The sequence below is a fragment of the Cyprinus carpio genome, chromosome A11 (genome assembly GCF_018340385.1).
Source record: "Cyprinus carpio isolate SPL01 chromosome A11, ASM1834038v1, whole genome shotgun sequence".
In the NCBI taxonomy this organism is placed as follows: Eukaryota; Metazoa; Chordata; class Actinopteri; order Cypriniformes; family Cyprinidae; genus Cyprinus; species Cyprinus carpio.
This window is the reverse complement of record NC_056582.1, coordinates 8,328,277-8,354,718: the sequence shown is the minus strand read 5'-3', so window position 1 is coordinate 8,354,718 and position 26,442 is coordinate 8,328,277. Positions and strand designations below refer to the sequence as shown.

General features: G+C 37.6%; 1 protein-coding gene, 2 long non-coding RNA genes and 1 pseudogene across 3 annotated transcripts in view; 2 read left to right on the top strand and 2 right to left on the bottom strand.

The window, feature by feature from the left end:
- The window catches only part of LOC122146699, a 6,662-nt gene extending 2,650 nt beyond the window's left edge, over nucleotides 1-4,012 (top strand). Inside the window, exon 3 of the long non-coding RNA XR_006161214.1 lies at nucleotides 3,877-4,012. This is a non-coding gene — a long non-coding RNA (uncharacterized LOC122146699). The remainder of the gene's footprint in view (nucleotides 1-3,876) is intronic.
- Nucleotides 135-13,225, bottom strand: LOC109062143 (phospholipid phosphatase-related protein type 3-like). Its single transcript, XM_042767005.1, has 8 exons — nucleotides 12,920-13,225; nucleotides 10,254-10,357; nucleotides 9,702-9,887; nucleotides 8,950-9,079; nucleotides 8,275-8,470; nucleotides 8,007-8,064; nucleotides 7,417-7,590; nucleotides 135-6,257 (listed from the first exon to the last, which is right to left on the bottom strand). The coding sequence occupies exons 2-8, from the start codon at nucleotides 10,332-10,334 to the stop codon at nucleotides 5,004-5,006; spliced, it is 2,079 nt and encodes a 692-aa protein (XP_042622939.1). The 5' UTR covers nucleotides 10,335-10,357; nucleotides 12,920-13,225; the 3' UTR covers nucleotides 135-5,003.
- On the top strand, nucleotides 13,194-19,980 carry LOC122146700. The gene is made up of 4 exons (XR_006161216.1): nucleotides 13,194-13,332; nucleotides 17,082-17,276; nucleotides 19,296-19,409; nucleotides 19,843-19,980. It is a non-coding gene; the product is annotated as an uncharacterized LOC122146700 (long non-coding RNA).
- On the bottom strand, nucleotides 17,135-26,442 carry LOC109067473 (annotated as a pseudogene).

Sequence of the window (26,442 nt, the reverse complement as noted above, 5' to 3'; positions counted from 1 at the left end):
ACAGACAGATAATAATGAAATAAAATAATGAAAATTAAATTAAAATACATATTTGATTTTGAAGCTGCATGATACTTGTAAGTACTTAAATTTAGCTGAACACATTAACAGAAAGTCACATAATGTTTAAGAGGTGGTGGTGCAAGATCATGATTTAATTTATACATCAAACACATATCTGCAAAAAATACAAAACTTTCAAACGTCAATAGTGGCTATAAAATGTGATAACTATTTTTTTTTTTTTTTACATACAGAACTTTCACAGCTTGTTTATAAAGAGGTTATAATGGTTTTAATGTTGTTACGCTTGTTTGAGACCATCTTGTAGCACAATAGGATAAATGCGGAAGAATCATGGTGTGCATAAAAAGTTTAGCAGCAGCCAAAGGTAACTGATACCTAATATTCCTAAAAATCATTAAGCTTGCTTTAACACCTCTAAAAACCTTTTTATATGTTTCCTAAGATTTAAGTTAGAATCTATGATGATATTCAAATATTCAAAATGCTCAACAATATTTATTGCTTCTACTTTAAGTAAAATATCTGGTTGATGCTCATCAGTTCTTTTAATAGAAAAATACATTCCCTAAGTTTTATTCACATTAAGAGTAAGACAGGAGTGAGTTAACTAGTCTGAGACTTTGTTCAATGCAGCAGTAAGTTTGATAGCAGCTTGTTCTTTTGTCTTAGCATAAGTATAGATAACAGTTTCATCTGTGTACATCTAAACTTTGACCTCTGGGCGTACCATAGGTAGATCATAAATATATAGATTAAATAAAATTGGTCCAAGAATCCATCCCTGTGGTACTCCAATAGAAGAGTCAAGAACGGATGACCATATGTCATTGATTCTTGTACATTTTTTACTTAAATTTCATCCATGTTAATGTGTTAATAGAAAAATTTTACTTTGACAGTTTAGATAAAAGTACATTATAATTATTATCAGTATCAAAAGCCTTCTTAAAATCAAGGAAGACAGCACCAACAACACCTTCCCTGTCAAGACTGGATTAAATTTGTTCAACAAAGTAACAGTTTGCTATCTCTGTAGAATGGTGTGCCCTAAATCTGAACTGCATATAATTAAATACTCTATTAAATGATTACAGATTACCTTTTCAATTACTTTGGAAACCACTGGAAGAATACTAGGTCTATAGTTGGTTACATTAGTAGGATCACCAGTCTTAAATATAGGTGCATTTACTGCTGACTTCCAAGCATTTGGAAAATAACATTGTTTTATTATCAAATGAATATGGTAAGAACATTGGTATACTTTTTAACAAACATAGAACTCTTAAGTTAACCCAAAAATTAAAAACAGGAGAATTATAATTTGGTGATAGAATATCCTTTCTTCTTGCACTAAACCCTTGTGCTAAATCTTGAACTGAATCTATAAAAAATGTTAAATACACTATTTAAGCAATTTGATACTTATTTAGAGCTCAGGAAAAGTGCTTTGCAAAATAAAAGCTTTAACACCATGAGCAGTCGAAGCACCTGGAGATCAAAGGGCCGCTGTCTTCATTAAAGCTCTTGAAAATTTTATCAACTTGAATTTAATCAGGATGAGTACACTGAATACCAGGAGGGGACGAGCGAAAGTCAACACCAAAATTCATTTGATAAGAATTTATGCCAAGAAGAAATATTTCCAAGTTAAGAATATAAACCCTAATTAAGAATATGAAATAAATAAAGTGAAGTGACAGCTTTCTGTTTAATATTATTAATACGTGACATTATTCCAGAGGGTCTTCTGTCTCATCTTTTGAAAAAGGATTACATCAGATATCACATAATAAACCCAGCCTACAGCTCTCAGCTCTCACAGCTGAAAATAAAGGAAGCTTTTGTAGGGGCTCAAAATACATTTCAACCTCTCATCTTTCAAATGCATACAGTGTAATCAAATGAACTGAACGCCAATGATTGTAAGCCTAGACCCGCCCCTTGAAACACACATATAGTTCTTATTAAAATGATAAATTGCTCTGCACTGGAGGCCCCCATTGCTCAACCCTGTCACCATAGCAACAGCTAGAGCTCTGTTTGTGCTTTTGCAGACTTCACCAAAGTTGCAGTGGATGGCGTGGGCACTGCTCATGTTTGGAGAGCGCATGTAGGCGTCAGAGTTGACTAGGTGGAAGAAGCACATACTGGTGCCAGGTAGATTTCATAATACCAAAATAGGGCCAAATACACAGCTGGCTTTTTGAGAGGTCATGATATGACACAAAAAAGCTCGAAACATTATTACATATATCTGTAAGCCAGCATAAGCATGCCTAATGATCAGAACATTTATTCATTTAGCAGACTACATCTTCAGTCTCTTTGAGATGTAGCAGTGCGATATTGAGAGATCTGTAAACTTATAGTCTTGAAATGTCTGACATTCATCTGGACTGACAGCAAGCTAATTGTTGATACCTCTAGAGGAGAAAAGAACATCCTTTGCATCTCTACAGTACTCACTCAAAGCATTGCAACAGTATAATTAAACCCCAGGTGTGGGATGCTGTCGAGGCATAATAGATGTCTCAAAAATAAAACATTTATTTTTTGGTAAAATCACTGCAATCATTTGCCATACTGTAAATCACTGTTTTCTTTTAATCTGAGTAAAAACAATCTCCCACAGATGGTGCGCTTTGCAGTAGTAGATTTTTCTTTCTCTTCCTGCCACTTTATTATTGGTGGCTTGCCACATCCTGCATCTAAAAGTTTCATATTCAAGCTGCATTTTATGTTCAGGAATGCTTGCACTGCCAGTGCTTTGGTTTAATCTGCAATTAATAAGAATTTAAAGTATGACCTCAGCAAGATTGTCTTGCAAATGCTATAAAATGCTCTGGGCTAGAAATTATCTGTGGTGGAGAGATTAAAAATCCAGTTTTAATTAGAAATCAGGCTGTTTAAAAATCAGATCTCAAATGCAAGCATGTCATATACTGAATCAAACCTAAACGCCTGCAGTATTTTATTGGTTAATATTTCTGGTTAATTACTGTAAATATTTGCCAGGGCTGTGCTGAGGTTAAGTATGATCATTTCGACCTCCAGAGTCATTATGCTTCTGGGAGCTTGCTTAATCAAATGACAATGATTAAACAAAAACATGTGCACTTAATAAACTTGTAAATGGCTCTTGTAAATTCACAAAACATATATTGTTTATCTTGTCGGGCATCAATGGATTGTTAGATGAACAACAGTAAACTATAAAATCTGTTCTCACAATTAATAATAATAAATAAATAAAATCAGACCGTGTTTAATTCATTTTAAAACATAAAATGCAGGTTTGTTGTGTATGGGACAACTTGGGGAGTTTGAGTGCCCTAAGCATAAGCAGTGGCTCCTCTCATCTATCAAAAGCTTTTTTTTTTTTTTTTTGCTTGCATTGGAAAACCTGACACCCTGCAGCTCTAAACTGGTTTGTCACTAAAGCTAAGCAGTGTTGTGCTTGGCCAGTACCTGGATGGGAGTATTATTATGAGAATTAAATTGCTGCGAGAAGTGAGGCCAACAGGGGGTGCTCACCCTGAGGTGTGTACTAATGTCCCAGTACTGTGATGGAGATGCTGCTGTATACTGTGAAAAGGCACCATTTCAGAGATGTTAAATTGAAGGCAGAACGAATGGCTCAGAATTTTTTACCACTCACTCTCAAATGTCTACATAACCAACCACTAACCTGCTGTAGGCAGGTTTCAGTTTATAAATGAAAGAAGTCTATAAAGATGAAAAGAAAATATTTCAGTGCATTAAAGGGAGGGGCAAGGATTGCAGTTTACATCTATTTTAATTTACAGCAGCTTGTTTATTGTTGTCATTTTTGTTGTCTTTTTTCAGACACTGCATCAACAGCACAAAGCATCCATTACGGACAACCATCTACAGAGATCCAGGAGCAGCTCAGAGCACCGTGAAGAGAGAGCTGACACACACAGAATTCAACCTGCAGTGACAGCTGCACATGTACATTAGAACAGATTGAAATTCTTCACTGACAAGGCTTCACTTCCACCTTGACGACACTCACATAACATGCATCATGTTCATTTAGAGGAGAACCTCTGGGAAACAGCATGACAAGGAGACCGCTAACTATTACAGATAAATCCCAGAGAGTTTGTAGAAATTCTTTTTGTGATTTACACCAAAAAAAAAAAAAAAAACCTGCAGTGAATCCTTCAATGGACCTGTTGTTCAGCTGATGTTCCAGTATAAGGTACATGATGAATTATGAGAAAATACTTTCCGTAAAGAGTCCAAGTAAGTCTAATATTCCTTTGGAATATTTCACTGAAAATCCAATTCACCTCACTTGTTTACACACAAAGGGTGAAGTGATTTATAAGTGCTTATTCAAAGTGCTTCCATATTACCACCGTTTTACACAGGGAGTCTTCAGTAGACTTGCAGAATGTTCCAGAACAGTTTATAAGCAATTATAGTCAGATGTAGAATGAAGGACGGTACCCTTTTTCAGAACAATTATCATTCATAAAGAGCCAACAAAATAATTCAAATCGCTTTTCACCATGAGAGCTACAAGGCAATCAAATATTTTCTAATATTATTGTATCACTACAACATACACTAAACAATCGTGCGTAAACACACATACACATAAATTCAAATTGACATCTCAGTCACACGTTTAAGTATGAACCAAAAAAAAGCAGCAATAAAAATAAACCCAAACCTTATTTTACAATCTGCCTTGTTGGAATTTGTTAATATGGATATTATGTAAACACAATACAAATGATGGGAATTTCGATAATGTAGTTATCAAAACAACGGACAAAAACCGTTGTGCTCTTAAGTCATCAGAAGGAGGATCTCTCAAAAGCTCTACTGACTCAAAGTGTAGTGGATCCGGTTATTCAGATATTGCTCATGGAATCAAATCAAGAAATGAAAACCCAAAGACCAAAAAGTGTAGTTGTGCTCAAATATATGTTAACACATTGTCACTCTTTGAAATGCCTGCCACTTTGTAGCTTTTTGTAGTAGTTGACCTGTTCAGTGTGGTTCAGATTGCCCTCTCTATCCAGCAGAACTAGAGGGGTCTTGCGGCGCAGACTGCGACCCTCTGAGGTTTGACCCACCGGTGGGAGTTGAGGGGGAAGTGGTGGCTGGGGGGGTTGAGGAGGCTGGGGCGGCCTGTGGTCAGTCTCACTGATGGAGGAGCAAGGAGAGATGCTTCTGACGTGACGGTAACTGCAGGAACCCTCACGGTTGAGGTTTTTAAGCTCGTACGACTCGGCCATGTTTCCATCAGAAGATCCTCTCCACTCCCAGGGGTTGTTGGGGTTGGAGGTCATACGAACTACAGGGAGGTGGGATGCGTGGGCATCAACCGTGATGATGCCTGAACTGCTATCACGTTCTGAATGATTAGATGATGATTCTGTACCAGAAGAGGACGAAGTCTCTGAGGATTTGGCTGATCCAGACAGGAGTCCCTGTTGCTTTGACATGGCAATGACCTGCATGATCCGAGGCTGATTTCCTGCCTTAAGAACTGGAATATTAGCACCACTTTTCTCTGTGATGGACAGCCATTTGGCCCGAGTGCTGGCGCTTTTAGGGGACACAGGCGGGGGGACCGAGGGCTGTGCTGGGGGACGAGGGGGCATCACTACTCTTGCACCTGCAGGTGGGTTAGCAGGTTTGGGTGATTGTTGAACCGACGAATAGAGTGAAGAGTGGACGCTATCCTCCTCTGTGGTTGTGTCGTTGCCACCATCTGAGCCCTGCTCGCTGGTGTCCTCATCGGGCAAGCTGCCACCTCGCATCTCCATTGACTTTTGTTTCCATTCAGACACTAATTGCTGTGACCTCATTGGGTCCAGTGGTACTGGAACAGGTACTGTCACCAGACGCCTCGTTGGCTCTTCTGGGGCTGTAGCACGTGGTAATGTGTTGCTGAAGGTTACCATTGTCTCCTTACCCATTGAGCTGCGAGGCGCCAGTAGCTCCACATCCACACTGGCTCTCTTTAAGCTTCCCAATGAAGTTTTCTCCCGCTGTACAGGCCGGTTCAGCCCATCTAGAGATGCTGGTGATGTTATTTCCTCATTGCTCTCAGAGGCGTGGCTTTTGTTATAGACTGAGTCGTGGCCTCTCTGGGCCAGAGCCCTCAAAGCATCCTTCTGCAGAGGAGGGGGTTGTGGGATGACAGTGTCCTCTGGAGATTTGAAGTTGGCAACAGCATGGAAAGCCTGGAATGATTTAAAGATTTAAACTAAAGTGTCTCCTTAACTTTGATTAGTTCAGAACTATTTCTTTCAAACATTTCAGGTTAGACTTAGGGCTGGGGTGGGAGCTTGAACAACATACATATCAACCAAGGTTAGGGTTGGCATTAAGGATAGGATTAGTCCTGTTTGACCAACAGGAATATTGTTCTAGGACAAGGTGTTGGTCTATAATTCTAATTGGCCAAATCACAGTCACTCATTTGGTGGATGTTTTTATCCAAAGTGACATATTGCTTTCAGTGGCATTTATGTTTTGTAACATTATGTTTTGTATCAGTCTTTGTGTTCCCCAGGAATCAAATTTGTAGCATGGTCATTGCATTAATAGACCTGTCTTTAATGTGCAGTAATCCTGAACACCTTGATTAGTGTGTCATTTCGAAGCCTGCACCCTCCAGAGGTCATATGTTTTGGCTGTATATGTCCTTGAAGATGTCTCATTAAAAAAAATAAAAATAAAACAAACATTTTAAACATAAAATTTATTCTTTCTGAGGTGTGAATGTTTACTTTGGAATGTAATGGTTACTTTTCTTAATTGAGACAGCCTCAGTGATGTATGTGGTTACCAAATGCAATCTCCGAAGGATGCAGCCTTTGAAATATAAGGCATAGCAAAAGGAATCATCCAAATTGTGCAGTGTTGGGGAGGATCCAGAAATGGTGTGAAAACCCTCGAGCTAGGAATACCCAAAATGTGATTTTGTCATGTAGGTTATGTTCCTGGCTGGTTGTGAAACAAAATTACAATCAAACTGTGTTCCTGTAGCTCAAACAGTAAAGCATTGCACTACCAGAGTCCAATGGGTCCAGTTCCCAGGTAATGCATGACTTTGTGAAATGTATATCTTGAATGCACTGAATCTTGCATCCTTTTTATTTAGCATTTAAGCATCTGCCTTACAAAAGTAAACTGTCATAGCCCTAGTCCTGACAGAACAGTTTGCTAAAAGTTGTTTAAGCCCCTATCCCCAGATGCAGGAACATCTTCTACTTGGGTAAAACACTCAGTAGCACAAAACACTCAATAGTAACATGTCAAAAGATATTAAATGGAAGATGGCTGACCAAATACACTACACCACATCTGCAAAAATACACCAGCAAACCAATAACTTACCAGGTATGCGGCAATTCCAGCACCAATACAGAACCCAACGTAAACATCGATAGGGTGACTGCGGTACTGGGTGATCTGAGTGAGTCCCGTCAACACAGCCGCAATGGCAAAGGCAAACACCAGAACGGGTTTGAGCAGCTTGGTGCTATCAGAGATTGTTGAGTTGAAGTACATCTAGAAGAGCAGAGAGCAGTATGGGTCTCCAGCTGTCATGTGCAAATTAATAACACGCTGCCTTGCAGCTTCTGACAGTCCGACAAGCGGAAGGTGGGAGCAGTAACAACTTATCCCTACGTCTGTTGCATGAAGTGGATCCTGCCAAAAGCTAGACATGTGAAGCACTTACCTATAATTAGACTTTCTCTAATCTAGCAAACATAACGCAACAGAGCATATTAAATCACATCCTTCTTAAAAATATGATCCGTGTTGAAATCTATTACTTGTGTCAATGCATATGTGATGTCTTTTCCATGCACATCTATTATGTTGGCTGTTCATTATTTCTATCAACAGTACAATCAGTACTGTATATAGTATTTACTGTACATCTAGTAAACACACATTGAAACGGTGTCGAAGAGACTTACTGAAATATAAACTGCAGCAAAGGAAGAGAGGGTTGCATGCTGGGAAGGGAAGGTTTTCCTGTCATAAAGGAAAGCAAACAACTAGAGTAAGTCTAGACCAGATATGCAGCAGAAGTCAATGTCAAATGTTTATAGGTTTAATAAAAGAGGTGAGTAGGGAGTGCTCTACAGGAAGAAAACCACAAAAGGGAGAAAGAAAATGGTGACTGTAGAAGGCTGAAGCTGATCACATAATCAGATTTTATTCAGTAGCTAAACATGCAATTACCTGGCAGACAGAATAGCATGCTGATCCTGGCCAGAGCAAATGTCTTTGGTGATGTAAGGGTTCTTGTCACAGGACACACCTGGGACGGTATAATTGGGTTTGCACACTGTGAGAAAGAATGGTGTGTGGTAGCCAGTGGCCAGCTGGATGACATCAGTAACCAGTGCTGTTGCACAAAGACCGAACACATGAACCCCTAGAAGAAGACACAGATCATGAGGAGCGAAACATCGATGACTCATTTCATCAGTTTCATATAACACTCTGTGCCTGACTCATGTTACAAAATGTTCATCTGCATCACTCCTGTTCAGATTTTTAGTGTTGCAGTTTCAGAAATGCAAGGTTTTTCCTAGATTTGTAATCATTTCTTACAATAAAAATGCTATAGCTGTATACAGTTTTACAGCACATCACAATAAAATTTACTCTGAAGTCGCAAAATACAAATAATTGTCATTTATTTTTACATTTCTACAGTTAAAATCACATTGTAAACAACTAAAATTATACTTTATTATTATACTTCATTATTATATAGTTTATGATATTATACAATTATACTGTAAATCCACACTAATCGTCCCTCAGATTCAGCCCCTTCATATTTTACCATCAAACACACTGGGTTTTTGTGATATAACATTGGCTTACAATGATAAAAGTGTTACATACCAACAAAACGAACAGTTCTCCGCAGGAAAGAGTTAAAATTACATCCACCAGCATTTATGCTTCCCTCAATCCCTGGACGGACCTTCAGTTTGGACTGCATACAATACAGTAGACCTTCACCTATCATGATCTGATCACAAGACAACAAGAGAAATTGACTAATTGTTAATCATAATTTGACTTTGGCATGCGTAAATGTAATTTGAGGATGATTAAATCTAATGCATTTATTTCAGATATTAAATGTTAACAAATATATAACTTTGGCCTAAGGTTGTGTCTTTACAGCGGAGAAGCCATTTATTACATTTTGATAGAATGTAAAGAAATGTGTTTAAAGAGATTGAATGAAACTTTAAAGAGATTGAATGAAATTCAAATTCTGTCATCATTTACTCACCCTCAAGTTGTTCCAAACCTGTATGAGTTTCTGTTGAGCACAAAAGAAGATATTTTGAAGAATGAGGTAATCAAACAGTTGACGGTAGCCACTGACTTCCATTGTATGGAAAAATACTAAAAAAAAAAAATACTATGGAAGTCAGTGGGGACCATCAATTGTTTGGTTACCTAATTCTTCAAAATATCTTCTATTGTGTTCAACAGAAGAAAGAAACAGGTTTTGAGTAACTGATGACAATATTTCCATTTTTGGGTGAACTGGACCTTTATTAATTTATTTAATCTATTTAGGTCACAAATGTTACATAGAATTAAATGCAATGAAGCTGTCATGATTGCTTTCATCTCACAGAGGCAGCAGGGCCGGCGAACGCCAGACTCAGGAGCATGAGCAGAGGGATGAGCTCATCACCGCTGTCCACGTACGGCATGCTGAGTGAACGGTCACGGCAGCGGAATCCCACCTGCGCCGGCTGGAGCACATCCGTCAGTTCCAGAAAGTACAGAGAAACCATGGAGGACGCCACAATGGGAAGCTATTTTCTCAGGAGAGAGAGATAGTCTTTATCAATTTTAAAAGTACTAAATTGCCAGTTTTTCTCAAGTACGAACAGATATTAAATATTGATAATACACAAACATATCAACACCAGAGCACAGTTTAATTACTGTAGAGCAACTGTGGCAGATGGCTGTTAAATGTCAGCACAGAGTACTGTACTCCAGGGCTGACAATGTGGTGGAAGGTAAACACTAGCACACTCAAACTGACTGCTGTTATGCATTTCAATTATGTCTTCAAAGAAAATGAGGAAGCCCAGTTGTTTAGAGTGTGTAATGTAATTACCTGAGATTAATTGCTCTGTTGAACTATTAAACTGGTAATAAATGGTGGCACACACCTCTACAAAATAGAAGCAGGGAAGCAGCGTCAGACTGTCTTTGGGCGGTTTCTTCTTGATTTTTTCACGTGCAGTCATCATGGTGCTGGTCTTCTAAAGTTATTCTGTCAACACATGAGTTCATTTTAAGAACCCCATTAAATGATTTGACGAGTGCAGGTTTTTTACTGCACGTCACAGCCACAAATTTGCTAGTCAGGAGGCGTATTAGCGAGAGATGGACGTTCTCATCCTAGAAAGCATTTGATTGGACAATAAATTGGATGCAACCAGGAGTGTAACATGTCATCTATAATTTTGGTTTGTTTTTCACAGAAGTTCTTATAGCTCCCTAAATGTCTGTATCTGCTTAAATTTGAATTTTATGTTAATTTGATCCATTCTAGGAGTTACAGTATAATTCTAGTATACTGTAATTATCTTTGTCTTATTTACATTTTTGAAATATAATTGTAAGTGTGTATATGTATACACACACACACACACACACACACACACACACACACACACACACACACATATATATTGTGAATAACTGATGTAGGCTTATGTTTTATTAAATTTTTCCTTTTTTATTCAAAATATTCCCAAACGTGTTAATTATATTGAGAAATTCAGCCTGAAGTAAGAATTATTCTGGAATAAGTAACGAGTTTGAGATTATACATGTTATTATTATATTATTATTATTTATTATAGAAGAGTGAGAAGCGATTCCCTTCTTCAGCATCTCTGCATACACAACCCCTGCATACACAAAAATATGTGTCCTTTATCCACAGGAAAAGGCCTGCACAGAAATGATCAAATTATTATTTTCTCATCTGAAACAGAATGAGGCCCACCTGAATAAATGGATAACAGCCTGTGTGCCTGAGGGTAAAAAAATTAAATAAACAGCTCCTTTCAGAATATTCTCAAAAGAGCACAATGAACAAATGTTGATGTGGGCTATTGTTCGAGCAGGCGTAGAGAGAATGTTTTGTGCTCTCTGCCAAATCAACTAAACAAGGCACTTGAAGACCCTCCCAACTCTCGAGTGGCAGTGAGCAGGGCTCTGCTGAAATTAGCAGGGAGCCTGTTTTCAAGACTGGGAGCTCTGTTTATCTCGAAGAGCTGCATATGTCTCACATGCAAAAGATTTCTGTCTGTCTGTGTGTGTGTGTGTGTGTGTGTGTGTGCGTGTGTGTGTGTGTGTGTGTGTGTGTGTGTGTGTGTGTGTGTGTGTGACTTTTAGGGAGGAATCCATAGGCACTGAGTTCTTTCCAAAAAAGACAGTGTTTGTGCTCACACATACTCACAGCACGGGGCTTTGACTGCGGAGAAAGTTAATTAAACTTGACTGGGTTTCTCACACAAATCTGTTTCCAGTGAAAGTGGGGTTAAAGAGTGAGTTGTGCAACACAGCTACTTTCTAACCCTGATTTGTCCCAAGAATCCAAGCAAATTGACCCAAGACACTGCGGAACAATACATGGGTCGATACACATTTCAAGCCACGATAACCAGTCAAGGCAGAATTATTATACACTTGAAGTGAAGAGACTGAGGAAAAATCAATAATGTAATCAGATAAGAAAGAGACAGATCAGTCTCGGTAATGTTCACTGATGATGAGAAAGATGGCAATGATTTCACTGGCAATTCTGATTACATTGACACAATGTAACACGTTGATTATTGTTCAGGGAATATATAATTTAATATTAATACAATTTCATTTAAATTAAAAATGCATTTGTGAATTTTTATTAAAATATCTTAAATTATATTTAGTTAATATAATTTAATCTATTAATATAATATTAACATTATATATATATATATATATATATATATATATATATATATATATATATATAGTAAATACAGTAATATATAATTTTATGCATAAATTATTTGTATAATGCTAAAATTATTACATTTATTGAATATAAATAGCAAAAACAGTAGAATAAAATGTATTTATGAATTAATATAAATCTATAATATAAAATGAATATAAAATATTAGTTTGTAATATTGTGAATTTTAGATAGAGAGTCAGAAAGATAGATAGATAGATAGATAGATAGATAGATAGATAGATAGATAGATAGATAGATAGATAGATAGATAGATAGATAATGCCAATATTATTACATTTATGACATTTACTAGGCTATATAAATAGTAAATACAGTAATATAAAATTGGACTTATTCATTGGTATGAAAATAAATACATATAAAATGTAGGCTATATAAAATATTAATTCATATGTAATATTTTAAATTTTAGGTAGGTTAGAAACAAATAAGTATGCAAACTGACTGGCTGTGTGATTGCATTGAATAGAATGAGTCTTTTAATCACTCAGGAACTGATCAGCTGTCAGATGAACTGAGAGCTTGAGAGAATCACTGTCCATCGGTGCGCTGAAGGACCTGCAGTCCATAACGAGATCCATACTCATGTTTACGTGGATTTGCCTGACAAATATCTGAGATGTTGCTTGTTATGTAAAACTAGAATCGCTGCCGAACAGCAGTCACTGACACTGCGACAATCTCAGTGATCATTTATCGTAATAATACCGCATCTCCACTGGACGCGACGCGACGCGGGAGTACCTTGTTTATTTCACTGCTGTTCATCATGCAGGTAGAAAACCGGAAAAATCTCACCTTGACTGCAAAAAAACAGGCGATTCCCTGACGGAACGGGGATATCCTGAGTGACAATTCCCAGTGTAATCCTTCTTCTCGAGGTCAGACTGCAGCTCGTTCAGTTCACATTCCTCTTTCTGCTCACGTTTTCCACGGAACAGTCACGCAGCCGTGGACCTTCTGTTATATGCCTGACTGCTGGAGCCAACCACAATATTCCTCAACTCACTGAGATGCTGTTCCAGCTGCTCTCCTGCTGTCACACATCCAGTAGCAGAAGGACCGCACTATCAGATATATGATTTGTCAATGCTGCATGAAGCTGCATTGATCTCAATGTAAAATCGTTCCATCCTCAGCAGTCGTCTAAGCATCTTCTGAGTGTGATCTGCACTGATCTCCTCCAGCAGTGGTAACATGCTACTGCACAGGTAACTGGGTGGGTAGGGAAGGGTATGAACTGATTTAACTTATGTCCAGTGAGGGGGTGAAAACACACGTGAACACCTCTAAACCTCATAATGCCCTGTTTCCTGTAGCCTTACAAACATTTTCCCATTCAGCCCTGTTGGGGACCACCAAATAACCAAAGATGTCGATTGCATGTGTTTTATTCCTTTGAATTGTGAAGATAGAATAAATGACACAAATCTGTTCTATGTGTCATCCAAATCGATTAAACATGTGCACGCGCACACACAGTAACACTTTTTTTTTTTTTTTTTTTAAATTTAAGGATAAAAAAGTTATAGAAGTTTAAATGTACTCTAAATAAAATGTGCTATATTAATTTTATTTTATTTATTATAAATATTTTACATAACAGGTTTTACTCTAAATTGGTATAAAATTAAAGCCTTGTGTCTAAATACGTTATGTTCCAAATTTGAAGTTGATAAGAAAAAAAAAGAGGTTCCTGTGAGATTTTATTTAGGGCGTCATACCACAAACAGCCACTGGGAGCCATCAAAACTACTTTGAATTTTGCTTAATGAATTTTTCTCTAGATTTCTCTGTGAATTTTACTTCTATGTCAAAATAACCAAAATATGGAATCCCGAGACACAGACCTTTCCAATTATATGTTTGTTGCCAAGATTATAAAAAGTTTTGATTCTAAAAGACCGTAATGCATTTTGTAATATGACACTTGACACTGCCCACTAAGGGGGAGGAGACCGCCTTAAGATTTTAAAATACAATTTCCATGGTAACACAATGTCAGATTTCAAAATGGTTTTCACAGGATGAATCTTGGGCTTCTAAGCTTTCAAATGATATATAATTTATGATGATTACTAAAAGATTTTATAGAGAAAAAGGACAACAACAAAAAAAAGAGCGCCAAGCGTCCCACAGGTGGGACGGTGACAGTTAAGGGTATCCCCTTACCCTAAACTTACCCATCACACAAAACTTACTGCATTTTTAGACCGGCCCCTCAATATTAAAAGCCAAATATATATCATAATTAATTTTTTTATCTTTCATGGATAACATTTACTAAATTTTTAGTTTGGGGTGGTAAAAATGAAACAAACCTTTTAAAAATATTTTTGAAAGAAGTCTCTTATTTTCACCAAGACTGCATGTATGTGATCAAAAATACAGTAAAAACAGTAATATTGCAATATTTTATTATAATTTTAAATCACTGCTTTTTATTTGAATCCTTCAGAAATCTTTCTAATAAGCTGATTTGCTGCTCAAGAAACATTTCGGATTATTATAATGTTGCTTATGTTTTGTAAACAGTGAAATTACCTTCCATGCTGGGCCGCATTAATGCAAGGGCTTACCTGGGCTTAAGCCCAGGGCCCCGGGCTGGGGGAGGGCCCCGATGATGCCGGAAAATATTGTAATCGGATTTTATAATTCGTTGGCTGTCCCTTAAAATTACGCTTTATCGCTTTGCTTTGAATGCACGTGCGGGCGTTGCAAGTCCTGCTCGAGAAGTGCCAGTCAAACCCTCTCACTCAAAGAACCCTGCAATCATCAGTAACACTGTTAAATAATGCTCACTGTTACTGTAACAGTGGGCATTATTTAATTTTCTGAAATCCAATAAAATTCATCATTGTCTGAAAGCATTCAGTTATTGGCCTGTATCGAACTCTCGTGACATACTTACGTTGTATTCTTTATAAGATAATTGGCGCCTATTCTAATGATGACAATAACTAATAGCTAATCTAATGTGACAGCAATGTCTCGTAAAAATGAAAGTGGTTCGCAAAAAAGAAAAATAGCACAAGATAAAGTAGAACGTCAGAACAGTTTGTTTAAAAAAATTCCGAAACTAACATCATATTTTTAACGCATGCCCAGGGAAAGATGAAGATGCAGATAATGGTGAAGGGGAAAGGGAATCACTGCCACTTACAGGTGATATACTAGCAGGCTGGCAGCAGTAGCTAGATATGATAGTCTATCAAAATAATTAACTCCTTTTAAACTTAACAACTTGGTGTAGCTCCCAGTAGTTAGTTAGCCACCACACTAGAGCTGTGGATTATAATAATTTTTTATGTATTGCAATGTTGATGCGAACGATTCTGCATGCATGTATTTAAATAGGCCTTATCATACTAACATAATGATTTAAATAAAGCACTCTTGTTACTATTAAAGTTGCGTATGCCTACGGAAGCAAACACTTAATTGCACTTAATGTTCGTATCACTTCTTTAAAGCAAGATATTTGGGCACATTTCGTTTTTTACTAAAAAAAAAAAAATGCATGAATGAGAAAATCGTGTAGGGCGTGCTTGATGTTAAAACTACTTTTCAATCGCAATAATAAGTCATGAAAAAGATCTCTGTACTCGTGTTGACTGACACACCCTGACTAAAACCCTCACAGACATCATGCAAGTTAATGACAGCAAGCTACTAGATTAACTTATATTTAAAATATTGTTAGACAAATAAACAGTAAGTAATAAAATAGTTAAAAATAATCAAATTACGAGTAATAGCACAAATAAATACAACAGAACAAACATATAAATGAAAAAATAAATGGTGCTTTTCAAGTTTTTCATGTAGGTTTAAACAAGAGATTTTCAGGTACAGACGTTGTAATCTAATGTATAACTATAGAATAGATTAAATTTTTATTAAAAATGTATCAGTCAAGAGCAGTTACAGATGCATAAAAATGTTTTTAATGTTGAAAATATAAAACGTTAAATACTGTGGAATTATTAACAAAATGAAGACACTTTAAACCTGAAATTAAACCCGCCAGTGGGTGGCAGCGAATCACTGTTAATGAGCAAATCATTGAGATTCAACCATTCATTCAAGCGGCTGATTCAATCAGGAAGTGTTGCTCAGAAACGCAAAACAATTCTGTGGACTTTGGAACCATTTTCGTTGGCGAAATACAGTGAAACAGACGATTTGGTGTCTAAAATGTAAGTCACTTGATATTAAGTTCTTGTTTATTAAACTGTACGCTGAATAAAATCATCACATTTGTATATATTTGGAGAAAAACGGCACTCTTTGTGAAATATTGGTTAACATAGATATTAAATTATTAATTATATGAAATATATACAGGGGCATATTTGAATTCTGAGGCATTAAGACTAAATCACGTGCACAAGTCTAACCTACTAGACTACGTCGCGTAGTGCATGCGTGCACAGAATAGGTGTGTTTTTGTTTTGTTTTTTGTAAAGTGAGATGCATACTCGATAATATCAGATCGTTAAATCAACAATTACGATATCATAGACTACATATAACGCACACCCTACAGCACTGGCCCGATCGGGCAAGTGACCGTTCCGTCTACTGTCCCGAGCGTCATTCAAACTAGCCTCGGGCAATCGGGCAGTCCTTATTGTCGAGCCCTGGAAGGGCCCCTCGAGAGGTAAAGCCCAGGGGCCCCTTATAGTCTTAATGCGGCCCTGCTTCCATGGGGTCTTTGTCGAATGTAAAGTTCACAGGAACAGCATTTATTCTAAATAAAAATATTTTGAAACAATATCTTTAGTGTCACACCTTTAAAAAAGTATTAATTTCTTTCAAACTAATAAATCATATAAATAAATTTAAAAAACTTCGGATTCGAAATTTAACATGAAGAATGAAAAATCCATTAAAAATCATTACAATAATATGACCTTTGGAGCATTCTGATCATGAAATGACTTTTCTTTGCTTTTAGATGGTCCCCAGATCAACTGTGGTTGCATTGAAAGGAAAAAGTGTGAACCCCCAGCCCGCTGGCCATGTCTCTGAAGAGCACCGTGTGTCATGATGACCTCTTGAATTAGAGCCAAAGCACAGTGGCTTGCTGACACACTTTACCCCCTGATTTCACATCGATTCCTGTGGACACATCCTCATACTGTCCCTGCAGGTAAATAGTGCTGTTATTGAAGTGGCCGCAGCAGGTATGTGATCATTCTAATGGTCTGTTGTGGGCAGGATCAGGATCATCTACCGATGTAATGCTGATTTGTCAGCTGATTAGTATGATGGATGTGTAACATGGCTGTATCTGTCAGGTTTAGCACCTCCCTATGGTTGACAGACAATTTCATGATGAAAAAAACTATTTTATTACAAAAATGTTTATTACGTACTACAACTTTATAAAACAAAATTCATATTTACAACAGCAAAAAAATAAGACATTATTCACTCTCTCTAGCAGACACTGTGGCTGGAGAAAACCCAGTTTCAAAAAAAATAAAGACTGCTTTGCTGTATAGATCTATACGTCATTCACACTGAGAGATCCGTGTAGCTTTAACATTTCCCCAGTTTTCAGGCAATCTGGTACTTATGTTAGTGTGGAAGGGGATTCTTCTCCAGAGACCTCCACACAGACAGTTCTTGATCCAGCGCTGCTCCCACTGTCTCATGGCACTGGTTTTATTTGGGGATCTCAGCATGGTGACACAGCCACACCTGAACAGACCAGAGAGACAGGAGCTCATTGAGGAGTGCTGCTAAATATAGTCTGTGAAGACAGAGTCTCTGTACAGCCGCCAGCATCTACATATGTGTAGATGAAGGATTTGAAAGATTAACCGACCCACAAAAGAATGTACCGCAATGCAGTTGGTTTAAAAGTCTTATTATTGTTTGAAAAGTAATTTAATTTATAGTGCCTTTATCCTTCACAAACTTGTTTTTAAACTGCAGTCATCAAAACCTCTCTCTCTCTCTCTCTCTCTCTGACCAGTAAGATTTTAATACTTTTATTTATCAAGGATGCATTAAATGGATCAAAAGTGACAGAAAAGACATTTATAATGTTACAAAAGGGTTGTAAACTGATAAAAAAAAAAAATCATCTAATTAATTATACAGTGTGGATATTAATTATTCTAATTAATCACACATCAAATTTGGCTGAGAAATTCCTCACAAACAATTTAAAGCCATTATTGTGTTACATAAGAAAAGCATGAAAAATATATTATAAAAAGAAGCTTTTTTTATTTTTGGGTGAACTATCCCTTTAATTTGTTTTTTTATTAATATAGTTTTTTTTATTCATTTTTAAACATGAAATTATGTATTAATTAATTTATACTTTAATTAAGAAACTTAGCAGTATGTGGCAGTAAATTTCCGTCACACGAATAAGCGTTTGAGTCATTCATTCATTCCATTCGTTCAAACAGCTGATTCATTCATGAATGAAGCAAATGGCTTTCTTTATGAATGGGCGATTGAATCCTTTGTTCACCCAATATGTTCAAATGCGGGTTCATTTAGTAATTGTGTGTTGCTCAGAGACACACAACAGTTCTGCTGTGGCTTTAATGGGTCATCTTTGTGTCCGCAAAACTGAGCAAAAGCAGACAATATGGTGTTTAAAATGTAACACGACATTAACTTCTTATTTACTTAACTGTTGTATAAAATCACATTTGCACTCGTGCAATTCAGGACAAAAACACGTGTGAATCTGCTCTCGCTGCTCGTGTGATATCGCTTGTCATCAGATGATATAAATAGGAGACAAAAACTCATGCAGCAATTTTTTTTATTTTTGGCTCATTATCTTAAATTTAAACTTAAGATTTTTCTGCCATATGCACATAAACTGACAGTCACCACTGATAAGCTACTACTAAATATTGTAGAAACTTAATTTTCTGTAAAATTGCTTTGCAACAATTTGTATCGTAAAATGCACTATACAAATAAACTTGAATCGAATTGAACTGAATTGGTGGTGGGGCCAGTGCGTTTATTGTGTTTTCCATAACTAATTAAATAAATGAACACATTAAACTGACAGCCCTAATATACATAATAACATTTTAAAGTGTAAAAGTGTATTATTTTATTAAACAAAAAATGAAAGGCTTTATGAACTAATTTGTTGTCAAAATTTTAATTTAAGGAAATTTTTTTCAAGTGATACCTGGTGCAGGCTTTGCTATCTTCTGTCGGAGAGATGCCCAGATGTAAACATCGCAGGTGGTCCATCCTCTGAGATGCTGGACTTCTGAAACAACACCACCAGTGTTGGGTAAGTTACTCAAAAAAAGTAATCCACGACAAATTACTAATTACTTCTTTAAAATTGTAATTTGATTGGATTACTGATTACTGCATTTAAAAAGTAATCAGATTACTAATTACTTTACTTTCAAGTTCACTTTACTTTTCAAGTTATCAAACCTAAAAAAAACACACTAAAAAGAGAAACTCATAGTTCTTTCATTAATTTAATATTGACTGAAAAATTACATAAGTATTATTTGTATACACTCCCAATATCAACAAAACTTACTGTGTAACGCGTTATACCCAACTCTGAACACCACCAAAACCGTTTAGAGTAGTCTATGGTACCGAAATTTGTATTGTGAACTGAAATTTTACTTGTATTGGTATCAACTACAGAAATATTTCTACTGTGACAACACTAAATGAAATTTTTGGGTGAACTATCCCTTTAGGAAACCCATAAAGGCTCACCTGAACACCTCCACCTGTGCGTTGGGGTTGACTCCAGGCAGGGTGTACGGTTTGCCGAACTGCAGTCTGAGCTGGTGTTTGCTCTGGATCTTAGTGATGACGCCATCGTTGATGGGCAGCCAGTCCATGCTGGGTACCAGGAGCTGACTGGGCAGCAGACAGCACTCATCAATCAACGTCTCATCAGGGTCCTGCGGGTGACTCTCATCTCCAGCTGCCAGTCAAAAGAAAACAGCAAAACAGAGTTCATTTTTTAACAGCTCAGCTGACATGTTGGCTCAAAGCGTGACAGAGGGTCTCACTCACAGCAGAGCCAGAGTTTGGTAAGCAGGCAGAAGAGCAGAAACATGCTGTCCTGGTTGTCAGATGTGGCCGTGTAGATGGGCAAACAGCCTGGTTTCAGCAGGCCCCAAATACGGATCATCACCAGCATCTCTCTGAGCATGCCCAGAGACGCACCGTCCTGCAGGAACCCAAACCCTGGACGCACAATGGAGCCCTGCAAAGATATTCAGACATAAAGCACCACGTTAAACTCAAAACTAGCAGCACAATGACTGCTGGTAAAGGTCATCAAGCTCACTTGATTGGGCAGGTTGGCCAGCAGATAAAGAACAAAGTCTCCCACCCACTGAATGAGCTGCTGGAGGGACTGGAGGGGTGGTCCGTCCAGAACAAACTCCTCTGTCTTCAGGTTGATCATCACCTTATCAATGTCTGAACACATTAAATGATCAGACATCGCCATTGAGGTGCATTCACATTCACAAAATTTCACAAGCAAAAAACAGTTCTATTATCAATAGCAGTGTTAGGGGTAAAAGCATTACAAGTCGATTAATGCAACTTCCTTTGTTTTCCTATTTATTCAAAGACACCTCTTCCTGTCCCGAGTGAGGTGCAGAGACAGAGGCACTTCCTTCAGCCTAAAGCTTATTAATTTCACTTTTGGTGTGAAAGGGCCTTTATAAATTTGCCAAAATTATAACTTTTGGGTTTTTTGTTATTAAACAAAATAAGCAAGCCCAGCATAGGTGAGTAAAAGTAATGCAAAAGTAACATCGTGCATTACTTTCCATTATAAAAAAGTCACTTAATTAGTTACTTTTTTTATGGAGTAACTCAATATCGTAATGCATTACTTTTAAAAAGTAACTTTCCTCAACACTGGTCAATAGTGTAGCGAAGTATGAAGCACTGCTCAAACAGATGTCTAACAGATGATTATCTTAAATAATAATTGTGATTAGATGAAATAACAATGATCTGACGATTAATTAATAATTGGTAAAGGGTCTACTCTGAAGCATTTTTTGGGTGGCAGGTTATTACCGGTGTCAGTGTTTTTGGCACAGATCTCAGACAGTCGGTCTCCAGAACTCTTGTCGGGGGTGTTCAGCACATGAGGTCTCAGCAAAGACTTCAGCGTGGAGCTGATGGCGATGAGGAGCAGTTTGGCGTGGAAGTCACAGGCTCTTGCTGCAGTGGCAGATGACAGTTTACACAGAGATGCCTTGACTGCCACTATACGGGTGGACAAAACCTTCCCCGCAAGCCATGAAAGACAGAAAAACCACAGTATAGTTTAAAAAAAACTGATCTGAAGTCTAAATCTCTGTAATAGCAGACTGATCTACCTGCTGGAGTGCTTGGTTTTGTCTCATGTATTCTTCGCGAAGCTTCTCTAGAAGTTTATGCACCATGCTGGGCTGTGCGTGCAGCAGGACGTCCCACCAGTCGTATCCCGTCACCATGCCGTACTCCAGGAGGAACAGCAGGTGCCTCAGGTGTGTGTTCATGTCCAACATTTGGCCCATTGATGGAGTCACTCGGATCATGTGCAGCTGAAATCAGAGGTGAACTCTAAGATCTGACGGTGCTTTTGTCATCACTAGGTCTCATGCTGTCATACCTTGCCATGATTGTCCACTCCCACCAGAGCCAGAGATGTCCAGGAGAACTGAAGAGCTTTGAAGTGCAGCGTTGGGCCGCTGGCTCTCTGATGTTTAAGGGCCGGCTCTTCTCCGACATGCTGGAAGGAACCAGAGGAACCGTAGAACACTCCCATAGTGTGCAGGGAAAGGCGATGGAGGATCTGGATGCTCCCATCATGGAATGCCAGGGCAAGACCTGAGAACAACAAATTAATTATCAACCAAAGCCATCTTAAAGCTATGTTCCTAGAAGTAGGAGAAAGGATAACGTAGCCGTACCGAGGCCTGGGAAGAACTTTGTATCTGAGGCGACTTTGAGGTCAGTGTTCGAGATGGAGATGGGAAGTTTAGGCAGAGCGACAGCAGACACACGCTACAGAGAGGATACGCCACTTCAGAATCATTGGCTGCTTTTCACCCACTGAAGCTGGTAAGACAACAAACGACAAACATTTGTCTTCTGATGATATCAGCAACTTTCAATCAAATCCACTAATACTATATATATATATGTGTGTGTGTGTGTGTGTGTGTGTGTGTTAAAAACATTGCATTATAGTAATTTTACATTTAAAACTTAAAAAGTGTGTAATACTTTAGGTTACTGAACTGGTTTAATGTAACTCACCCACAGGTGATCGATGTTGGAAGATATTATTAACTGGGAGACCCTCCTTCCGCAAGGACCAGCACTCTACAATGCTGCCCATCTGACTGGACGCACAGAGCAGCACCTTCAATGATCACAAAAAAAATCATGGCTCGATAAAATAATGGGAAAACAGCTTATAGCATGAAAATTAGGGAATTAACATCCAATTTCTGGCAGACACTGATAGTCAAAAATGATACTATATCTATACTAGATTATGACATTGTATTTTGTACATTAACACTTTTGTACATTTCATTAACACTTTTATTCAGCAAGGATGCATTCAGCTGATTAAAAGTGACAGTAAAGACATTCATGTTATAAAGAAAATTCTATTTCAGATAGATCCTCTTCTTTTGAACTTTCTATTCATCAAATAATCCTGAAAAAAAAATAAAGTATCACGGTTTCCACAAAATCTGTGATAATAAAAATGTTTCTTGAGCAGCAAATCAGCACATTAGAATGATTTCTGAAAAAATCACGTGACACTGAAGAGTAGTAATGATGCTGAAAATTCAGCATTCCATCACAGGAATAAATTACATTAAAAAAAATAGTACAGTTATTGTAAAATTGTATAATATCTTACAATATTATTATGAAATCTTACATACCTCAAACTTCTGAACAATAATATATATATATACACAATATTATAAATCTATACTGTTTGTCTAAAAATGACAACAGATTTAAATTTAAAACATTTTTAATATTTACATTCCAAACATTTAAAACAACTAATAAATACTACTAAGTGATTTTACGCATCGCAATATTATAATGTACAGTATTAAAAAGTATGGTTCTTTGTTTTGAAAGTGTGCTTGATGTTCATTATCTCACCTGTTCTGAGTTTTTGCGTGTGAGAAATTTAAGGTGTGTGACGGCCGGATACTTGTCCCTCCGGCCCGGGTCGGTGGTGCAGCCCATGAACAGCGAGGGCAAGAGCTCGGTGTCGATGCGGCACTTCTCATTCACCACGCTCACGCACACTTTATAGAACTGCACTGGAGAAGAGCTTCTGCCGTCTGTGGCCGCCACCACTATATTCCCGCCGCTCGTGAAGGCGATGTCAGCCAGCGCCACGCGGCCCCTCAGCCTGCACAGGCTCTCGCTGGCCGTCAGCAGAGCCCCGACACGGCCACCAGACCGCTCACAGTCACTGCTAACCAGCCCTCCATGGGCTTCCCGCCAAACAACGTGAGAGAGGGAGAGAACTTCACCCAGGAAAACTTCTCTCCAAAGTTCGTAGAGCCAGACTGAAGAGAAACAAAGACATCAGGGTGTTGGTTGGTTAGTTAGTGTGTTTAATATGTAGTTGGTAAGGAGATGTCCTTACCTTTTCAACATGCAGGGCGAGTTTAACTCCATTGTGTAACCACGAGAGGGCTATGATTGGGTCTCCGTCCACTGAGCTGCTCTGTGTGCACTCCCAGCTGTTCACCAGGTGCTCTGTCATGCCCCAACACTTGATCTGACCCTCACCGTCAGCAGACAACAGCCTCGAGCCTGGGGTACCACAACACACAACCACATGATCACAACAGTGAGATCCATTTCAGAACCTTTCATGAACATGTTTGGGCCACATTTAACACCAAATCTAAAAGTAAAAGAAAAAAAAATTAGATTTTGCATAATGAAAATTATTATTTGCATTGTGACTTACTTGTGACAATAAAACATTGTTTACGGATTTAATTATTTCTAAATAAAATGGTACATTTTATTCTTAATTTATTTAATTTAGTGTTATTTCAGTAGTATTCATATGCTATTATAGTTTTTTTATTCATATTTTGTATTAGTTTTTCAGTTAGTTCATAAGTTTATTTTTATATTTTCAGTTTTAATGTTAGTTTCTTTCTTTTTTTGTTTAATTTCTAGGTTTCTAATCCTCATTCCAGTTTTAGCTATTATTTTCAAATAGTAATTTTAATGCATATTTCATTATAAACATTTCTCATTTTTGTTTAGTTTGAGTTTTTCATGTAATATTTATATGTATTTATTTTCTTTTAGCATAACAATTTAATTATTTTATTTAATTTTAGATAACAATAATAACCCTGATTTGCAGTATTTTGGTTCTAAATATTATATTTCCCTTTACATTTTTCATCAATCTATAATGAAATATTTACTTTAAAAATAGAAGGGCCTTCATAATAACTTTATTTAAACTGTAAAGTATTTATACAATGTAGCAGCATCTATTCTTCCGTCTCTATTACATGCAAATTTAAATAAAATCATTACATTGCAGTAATAGACTAAAATTACTGTGTTACAATATAAGAACACTTATTTGGAATTATGAGAATTGAAGCGGGAACATTTTTTTTTTACTAATAAATAACAGTAATAAGAACTTGTAGTTTAAAATGTGCTTATATAATAATGTCAGAGTCATAATGTTTCTTCAAGCAAAATACAGTTTCCTATTTTTCATTTTTGGAGTGAAATATGACCTTGACATGTTCCAGATGTTTCACCCATTGCATGATTCATCCATTAATCAAGATGACTGACCTGACTGGTCCCATTCCAGGCAGGAAATGACCTCAGTGTGACCAGAGTTGATGGAGTACACATCCCAGGGGTGATCAGTGTCAATGATGTGTATCATATGACTCAAATCTGCAGCAGAAAACCCATCAGTTCATAAAGGAATCAGAATCATCTCATTATTATTGCTGCTATCGATACAGTATCTGATCATAAAACACTGATGCTCTATGTAGCTCTAATTCAGAACCGATTAGAAGTGTATGTTTTTCCCCATCATTCATGTATAACTCACCAACAGAACAGGTCTGGTAATATTGGTAATAAAGGCAGTGTCCAGACCTTTGTCGTCCTCCTCATTCTTCAGGTCAGAGGTGAAGGCGATGAGGTTTCTGCAGGACCAGGCGCACACCAGAGGGATCGACGGACAGTGGTTAACCCAGGGGGCAAGGAAGTCGACCGGAAGTTGAAGTCGGCCGCGTGCCGCCATCTTGTAGCAGAACTTCACTTGCGTTAGCATCCCATTGACTCCCATTCATTTTTGCGTCGCTTTGACAGCGAATAACTTTACATCTGAGGCGTTTAAAGACTCTATTTGTCCATTATTTATTTCTAAAGATACACGACAATGTATAAAGGGCTCCATTACCTTCTATGTTACATTATGGCCCCGTAGAAACAGTTTTTGTAAAAATAGGCTAACGATTGCGTCATAACCACTCGACTCTCTGTCGCACAGTAGAGAAATTACCGTACAGACAGGAGGAGAAGCTCGCAGGCAATCGGGGAGACGTCAAGAGATATGGCGTACTGGCGTTACATTTTAAAATACTATACAAAATAATTAATCAGAATACTTACTCCCCTGCTCACTCACGCCAAAGAACTCCTCGCTCAAGCTCGCCGTCTCTGCAAGATTAACGATGGCAGTTTGCACGCACAGCTACTAGAAGGTTTTACATCTGTCAGACAGGTTGCTGACGTCATCAAGCTTAGTTTGAGTCTGCGCGTCAGAAACGGAAGTTCTAAAAATTGCTAAAAACGGGCTTCACTTGTCTCAATTGAGTTCCAATGGGGTCGCTGTGTCCATTTCTTTTACTGTCTATGGGTTAACCTTGGGTCTCTTCTCCCACTCGCAAACATACGCGATCTCCATCATACAATGCGTGAGACTGAAGGTTATGAGCGCAGGCGCATTTACTGAAGACCTGCAGAGTGAAGACGATCACTGAGAAGTCAATAAAAGCCAACGCTTAGCATGCCTAATACTGCACAACAACAGAGCAAAATGAAGGGAATAACAGTTATGACACTACATGTTCCTGTTTTAAAAAAATAAATAAGTTTAGGTAAAATTTATTTTTTGTAATATTACCTGCACTTTGAAGCGGCACATCACTGAGCGTCTTTGTTCGTCGATACTTTCCGCATCTAGAAACTCTACTACGACCTGCTGCCCCCTATTGGACTGGAGGACG

What these genes read in the sequence shown, in the direction of transcription:
- LOC109062143 (XM_042767005.1), bottom strand. Translation starts at nt 10,334, where the DNA reads ATGATGACTGCACGTGAAAAAATCAAGAAGAAACCGCCCAAAGACAGT. An exon ending in TTGCTGCAGTTTATATTTCA is followed by an intron (nt 7,591 to 8,006) that starts GTAAGTCTCTTC and finishes CTGCTCTTCTAG; the next exon opens with ATGTACTTCAACTCAACAAT. An exon ending in CTGGAATTGCCGCATACCTG is followed by an intron (nt 6,258 to 7,416) that starts GTAAGTTATTGG and finishes AAATCATTCCAG; the next exon opens with GCTTTCCATGCTGTTGCCAA.